Source organism: Curcuma longa, chromosome 3 (genome assembly GCF_044706935.1).
Source record: "Curcuma longa cultivar G26 ecotype Majalengka, Jawa Barat chromosome 3, ITB_CL_G26_1.1, whole genome shotgun sequence".
In the NCBI taxonomy this organism is placed as follows: Eukaryota; Viridiplantae; Streptophyta; class Magnoliopsida; order Zingiberales; family Zingiberaceae; genus Curcuma; species Curcuma longa.
In genome coordinates, this window is record NC_133863.1 from 3,793,022 (window position 1) to 3,800,763 (window position 7,742).

At 44.0% G+C, this 7,742-nt stretch overlaps 1 protein-coding gene across 1 annotated transcript; it reads right to left on the bottom strand.

The window, feature by feature from the left end:
- Window positions 1–5,870: 5,870 nt before the first annotated feature.
- Window positions 5,871–7,450, bottom strand: LOC141824586 (UDP-glucuronate 4-epimerase 1-like). The gene has a single exon (XM_074711893.1). The coding sequence runs from the start codon at window positions 7,283–7,285 to the stop codon at window positions 5,963–5,965; it is 1,323 nt and encodes a 440-aa protein (XP_074567994.1). The 5' UTR covers window positions 7,286–7,450; the 3' UTR covers window positions 5,871–5,962.
- Window positions 7,451–7,742: the final 292 nt, after the last annotated feature.

Consider the following 7,742-nt stretch of genomic DNA (forward strand, 5'->3'; position numbering starts at 1 on the left):
AACTATAAAACTTTCAATGTAGGATTAAAATCTTATGGAGTCTTAGCTTTTCCTTCTCTCCCACTGTTATGGGTTATACCTTGGTCAAGATTTGATTGAGTTGGAGGTGACATGTTGGATGTAGTGCCCTACTTGGTTCATTGCTCGACTTCGCTCATCGCTCGACTTCGCTCATCGCACGACTCGACTCATCGCGTGTTACGAGATTACGGCAAAAATAGACAACAAAAAAAAATAAAGAACACACAGATTTACGTGGAAAACCCTTGACGGGTAAAAAACCACGGGCAGAGGAGAGAAAATTCACTATCAAAAGGTGGAATACAATGACGGCACACAATCTTTGTGTTTTACAACTCTCATAGGAAACCCTAGCAATAATAAGCTTTTATAATAAGGAGCAATTCATATCAGCCGTAGATCTGTCATAATTTGATTTAATCCATATCAGCCTTAGATCTGTCATAATTTGATTTTCACCATAGATCAGATCACACGGTATTCGGGTCACCAATATCTAACAATCTCCACCTTGACGCGAATTCCAAAAGCAAAGAGTAACTCAACATAACACGTCTTCAAAAGAATATTCTCCACCTCTTCCACAAAAGCCCTCATGGGCAAAGCTCAGCAATGAACACCAACCAAGTCCAAGCAATGCTTAAACTTGGCTATAGGGAGTGACTTAGTCATCATATCGGCAGGATTATCATGAGTACTAATTTTGCTCACAACAATATCACCACGAGCAATAACATCACGTACAAAGTGATACCTCACATCGATGTGCTTTGTCCTTTCATGAAACATCTGATCCTTCGTGAGAAAAATAGCACTCTGACTATCACAAAAAACTGTAGTAATCTGTAAATCTTCACTAAGCTCACTAAACAATCCCTTCAACCAAATAGCTTCCTTACAAGCTTCTGTAATAGCCATATATTCAGCCTCTGTAGTGGACAACGCAACTGTATTCTGTAAAGTAGCTTTCCAACTAATAGCACAACCACCAACAGTGAACACGTACCCCGTAAGTGATCTTCTTTTATCAAGGTCACCTGCAAAATCAGAATCAACATATCCAATAACACCATCTCTATTTCTCCCAAAATGCAAACAAACATCAGAAGTCCCTCGTAAATATCTGAAAATCCACTGAACTGCCTTCCAATGATCTTTACCAGGATTTGCCATGTATCTACTAACTGCACTCACTGCATGTGATAAATCTGGACGTGAACAAACCATAGCATACATGAGAGATCCCACTGCACTAGAATATGGAACCCGTGACATATAATCAACTTCATCATCTGACTGCGGACATAAATCAACTGAAAGTTTAAAATGAGCAGCTAACGGAGTACTAACAGGCTTGGCAGTATGCATGTTAAACCGATTAAGCACTTTCTCAATATACCCTTTCTGACTTAGATATAATTTACCTGCCTTTCTGTCTCTCAGAATCTCCATCCCAAGTATCTTCTTTGCAGCTCCCAAATCTTTCATCTCGAAATCTTTACTTAGTTGTGCTTTGACCTTTCTTATCTCTCCCTTATTATTGGCCGCAATCAACATATCATCAACATATAAGAGCAGATAAACCAACGACCCATCATCAGTCTTCTTAATATAAACACAACTGTCATAGCTGCTTCTTCTGAAATCATGAGTAGTCATAAATGAATCAAACCTTTTGTACCATTGTCTAGGTGACTGCTTCAGACCATAAAGAGACTTTTTCAGCAAGCATACATAGTCCTCTTTTCCTGAGACTGCAAAACCTTCTGGTTGCTGCATATAGATATCTTCCTCAAGTTCCCCATGTAAAAATGCTGTCTTCACATCCAACTGCTCCAACTCAAAGTCATGCATCGCCACAATACCAAGCAAGGCTCGAATCGAACTATGCTTTACAACTGGGGAAAACACATCTGTGAAGTCTACTCCTGGAACCTGACTGAAGCCTTTAGCAACTAATCTTGCCTTGTATCTGGCTTCTTCAACTCCCGGTATTCCTTCTTTTCTTTTAAATACCCACTTGCAGCGAACAACTTTCTTACCCTTAGGTAATTTCACCAGGTCCCATGTGTTGTTCTTACCAAGTGACTCCATCTCTTCTTGCATAGCAATCATCCACTTACCAGAATTATCGCAGCTAATTGCCTCTGAATATGTCTCAGGTTCTTCACCGGAATCAATCTCCTCAGCCACGTTTAAGGCATAAGCGACCAAATCAGCCTCTGCATATCTCTGTGGGCGTCTAATCTCTCTCCGAGGCCTATCTTTCGCAATGGAATATTGTAAAGGTGCTTGTGATGAGTCAGCACCATCCACAGAATCTGAACTAGGCTCCGGAGTAGTCTCTATAGATCTCGGCTCAATCTCAATCTCCACCTGTGTGCTTGTCTTCTGCTTATCTCCCTCAGAAGGAGTTTTAGATGGAGACCCTTGAAGCATACTAGTTTCATCAAAAATAACATCTCTACTGATGACGACTTTCCCAGTCTCTGGACACCAAAGTTTGTATCCCTTCACTCCTTGTCTAAAGCCTATAAATATGCACTTCATCGAACGAGGCTCCAACTTCCCATTATCAACATGAGCATATGCAGGACATCCAAAAATTCTTAAATTAGAATAACTAGAAGGAGTACCAGACCATATTTCTTGTGGAGTTTTCTTTTCAATAGCAGTCGATGGAGAGCGATTGACAAGATAACAGGCATATGCAGCGGCTTCGGCCCAAAAAGACTTCGGTAACTCAGCATTAAGGAGCATACAACGCACCTTCTCCATCAAAGTCCTATTCATCCTTTCTGCTACACCATTTTGTTGAGGATTATGCCGAACTGTATGATGTCTCACAATACCTTCAGATCTGCATAAGACATTAAACTCATCAGAACAAAACTCCAAACCATTATCAGTTCGGAGATGCTTCACTTGTCTCCCTGTCTGCTTCTCAATCATGATCTTCCACTCCTTGAAGGTAGAAAAAACATCACTCTTCTGTTTCAAAAAGAATGCCCAAACCTTCCTGGAGAAATCATCAATAATAGTCAACATGTAAAGCGCACCACCTTTAGATGGTACTCTAGAAGGCCCCCACAAATCAGAGTGAATGTAGTCTAGCGTACCCTTTGTGTTATGAATGCCAGTTGAGAACTTAACTCTTTTTTGCTTGCCAAAAACACAGTGCTCGCAGAACTTCAGCTTCGTAATACTTTGACCATCAAGAAGTCCTCTCTTGCTCAATTCGACCATGCCATTCTCACTCATATGACCCAAACGCATATGCCAAAGTCTAGTAACATCAAAATCAGACATAGACGAACTAGCGACGGCAACATCACCAATAACAGTGGATCCCTGCAGAACATATAAACTGGCGGTTTTCCTCAGCCCTTTCATCACAACAAGAGACCCTTTACTGACTTTCACGACTCCACCTTCACCAGTGTACTTGTACCCTTTAGAATCAAGAGTACTTAAAGAGATCAGATTTCTCTTCATGTCAGGGACGTGCCTCACATCACCAAGTGTCCGAATAGCGCCATCAAACATCTTAATTCTGACCGTACCAATACCAGCAATTCTGCAAGATGCATTATTGCCCATCAACACAGCACCTCTCGAAACCGTTTCATATGATGAAAACCAATCCCGATTGGGACACATATGAAACGTGCAACCAGAATCAAGAATCCATTCTTCACTTTGCTTCGAATCAACATCAGATGCAACGAGGAGTTCACCATCACTGTAATTTTCAGCAACATCAGCTTCACCGGACTTCTCTGGTTGTTTTACCTTCTGATTTTCATCAGATCTTTTATTTTTATTCTGCAGCTTGTAACATTCTGATTTGATGTGACCCTTCTTCTTGCAGTAATTACAAATTTTATCTCTATTTCTGGATTTTGATCTGCTCCTCATATTACCACCAGAACTTCTCTCTTGGGTCCTACTTCGAATAATAAGACCCTCACCCTGTGCCTCAGATCCTCCGACAAGCTGTTTCATCTTCTCTTTAGAAAATAATGAATCATAAACTTCATCCAAAGTAAGAGTATCACGACTATATAAAATTGTATCTCTGAAAGTTGTATATGACGAGGGTAACGAACACAATAAAATCAATGCTAAATCTTCATTGTCATATTTTACCTCCAAAGCCTCTAGATCAGAGACGATTTCCTTAAACACAGTCAAATGATCTCTTAACGACGTACCTTCCACCATGCGATGAGAATACAAACGTTGTTTCAGACCCAATTTGCTCGTAAGACTTTTTGTCATGCACAATTGCTCCAGTTTCAACCACAACGCAGCAGCGGATTTCTCTTTCAAAACATCCTGCAAAATCTCATTCGATAGATGAAGGTAAATCTGAGATAGGGCTTTTCGATCCTTACGTTCCTTTTCCTCCTTTGTCCATGTCGAGGGCATCTTGTCAAATCCTAACAGCGCATCGTCCAAGTCCATATGCGCCAGCACCGCTCGCATCTTAACCTGCCACAACGTAAATCTGGTGTTGCGATCCAAAAGCGGAATATCATACTTCATGGTTGTCGTTGCCATTAATCCCGATTGAAAAACCACAAAATCAAAACGAACTTCGCTCTGATACCACTTGTTACGAGATTACGGCAAAAATAGACAACAAGAAAAAAATAAAGAACACACAGATTTACGTGGAAAACCCTTGACGGGTAAAAAACCACGGGCAGAGGAGAGAAAATTCACTATCAAAAAAAGGTGGAATACAATGACGGCACACAATCTTTGTGTTTTACAACTCTCATAGGAAACCCTAGCAATAATAAGCTTTTATAATAAGGAGCAATTCATATCAGCCGTAGATCTGTCATAATTCCATAGATCAGATCACACGGTATTCGGATCACACGGTATTCCGTCAAGGGTTTTCCACGTAAATCTGTGTGTTCTTTATTTTTCCTTGTTGTCTATTTTTGCCGTAATCTCGTGACATACCAGCCTTTCTAAATCAAGGTAGGCCTGGTTTTGTTCCGCCGTTGATCCTGAAGCTGGATCTTCAAGAGTGAACATCCTTCTAATCTGGGAGAGGACATTCTGTGTTTCATCTGCTGAATTGACAGTATACTATGTTCTTCAGCATATCGTGAGATTCATACTACTCCTTCATCGTAGAAGTTTGATGTCCATATGACTCATCCGGAGGCAAGATCAAGCAAGAATACCCACCTTTTCCATTTCACATTTTAGTGAAAATCTTTTTCCAACTCAAGATTTACACCTTCTCGTATAAATCCTTGAGAAAAAAAAAATATTTTGACGTGATTCTCTGTTTGTCATTCACATTTTAATAAATGTCGTTAAAATGTCATTATAATTTGTTGTTATCCTTTCAGGCCTAACTGTTATCAATTAAGTCTGTTCGTTGCCAGTAAAGTTATTTATATGGATATGGAGTGAATCGACGATGTTCCAGGGGCTTAAAGCATAAGAATAAAATAATAATGGTTAAATTATTTTTTTAAAAAATAAAATAAATTATAAAAGCAAACTGAAGTTTTCTCGTTTTTTTTCCCCTTCTTCTGGGACATGGGTTTTAAAAAGTTGTAAAAGAAACGAAGTAGTTAGCCCACCGCCAAGCTGCCCATGCTCCTGGCGCCAGCAAATTCAGCAAATTTACCAACCGGAGAGGCGCCGCTCCAGGATTCGCACAGCTTGACACGTGCAAGGTAACAAACGTGAGTCGATGATCTGATCTCGAGGAAAGCTGTGGTAAACCAGACCGTCTCTCTGTTCCGCACCTTTCGAAACCGGAGAATCATGTGATTTCCCGAGTTAAAAAAGTAATTTAAGCAATTAAGAAAAACGAATAAAGACAAACCACATGCATCGAGTTTAGCTTATGTTATAGAGACACGAATTTACGTACAAAATTAGCGAAAGAACACAAGAATTATGAGTTTTATGCTACGATCTCTTGGCTCTTGCCACCTAATAATCTACGGGAGTAACCGTAGTAAGAAAGGTACCACTTGACGAATTTTTTAAGGCCCGTCTCCAGATTGGTGGTTGGCTTGTACCCGAGCTCGGCTCGAGCTGCTGTGATGTTGGCGTGAGTGAACGGCACATCGCCGTTGCCCGGCATTTCCACGATGTTCTTTTTCGCATTCACCTTCAGGTGCCTCTCAAGGATGCTCACAAGCGTCGGCACCGTTACAGGAGACGTGTTTCCAAGGTTGTAGATCCTGTATTGCGCCTGCCGACGCTTCCGCCCACCACTCCCAGTGCTCGCCTCTGCTGTCTCCAGCGCTGCCACACAACCCTTGACGACGTCGTCTATGTAGGTGAAGTCGCGTGCCAGGTCGGCGCCGTCGCGGCCTCGGTAGACGGTGATGGGCTTTCCCTGAAGGATGTTTCGGGTGAAGGAGAAGTAGGCCATGTCTGGTCGGCCCCATGGTCCGTAAACGGTGAAGAACCGGAGACCGGTGATGGACAATCCGTAGATGTGGTTGTATACATGGGTGATCTCCTCGCCGGCCTTCTTAGTGGCGGCGTAAAGGGAGGCCGGTCTATCGGTGCGGTGCGACTCCGAGAAGGGGACCTTGTCATTGAGTCCGTAAACGGAAGAGGAAGAAGCCCAAACGATGGCGGGCTGCGGATCGGCGGACTTGCTGGCTTCCAGGAGGGTGACGAGACCGGCGACGTTGCTGTGAACGTACGACGCCGGATTCTCGATGGCGTATCGGACGCCGGCCTGAGCGGCGAGATGCATCACATGGGTGAAGGGCACGGTGTCGAACAACTTAGCGAGGAGGTGCGCATCGTTGACGTCGCCCTCGACGACGAACACCCCGTGGGAGGCGAGCAGCGCCTTGCGGGCCTTCTTCAGGGAGGGATCGTAATAGGCATTAAAGTTATCGAGCCCGACCACGCCGTCTCCTCGGCGGCGAAGGGCGAGCGATACGTGGGATCCGACGAACCCCGCCGCGCCGGTAACAAGGACGGTGATCCCTTCGGTACGGCGCACGGCGGCAGAAGCGCGGATCTGGCGTTCCCAGTGGAGGCCACCCCAGGAGGCGGACAAGTATCGAGACGATGTGTCGACGAAGCTCTGGAAGCTGAGATATGAAGCGATGAGGGCGATGACGAAAAGAGCCCACAGGAAAAGAGTGTTCGCCGAAGCAAAACAGCGTTGAAGTTTCCGGCTCGCCCCGTGTGTCCGTTCTATCTTCACCTTCCCCGGCGTCGACGGGAACAGATCATCCTCAAGCATCCTAACCATCATCTTCCCGGCCTCGATCCAGGTATCTTTTTTCCCCTCTCTTCACTCTCTGTGACAAGATCGATCGAGATACCAAATGTCATAAATACCCAGGAGATGGAGAGAGGCGGGTAGGCCGAGAGCGGTTGACCCGTTAAATTGATATAACAACGTGGGATCGGGTGCTGCTCCAATAACAAAGTTGGTATGGCAACGTGGTTAACTTTTAATGTGCGCGCCATGCTCATTTCATGGTGGGTTCCAGGACTAATTTGATTACCAAATCGATTCCTTTTTTTGGGGGGAAAGCTAAAATATAGCGGGGTGCGTGAAAAGTAGTGAGCAAGCTCAGCGCGTTGCACGCGGCGACACAGGAGCGGGTCCCGCAGCGGGGCGCTGATTAGCTGGTCGGTGGACAGTAGGTGGGGGAACCTTACAGAGGACTGGAGCCGAGTGGCGTTGTCCTTGGTGCCATGTGCTG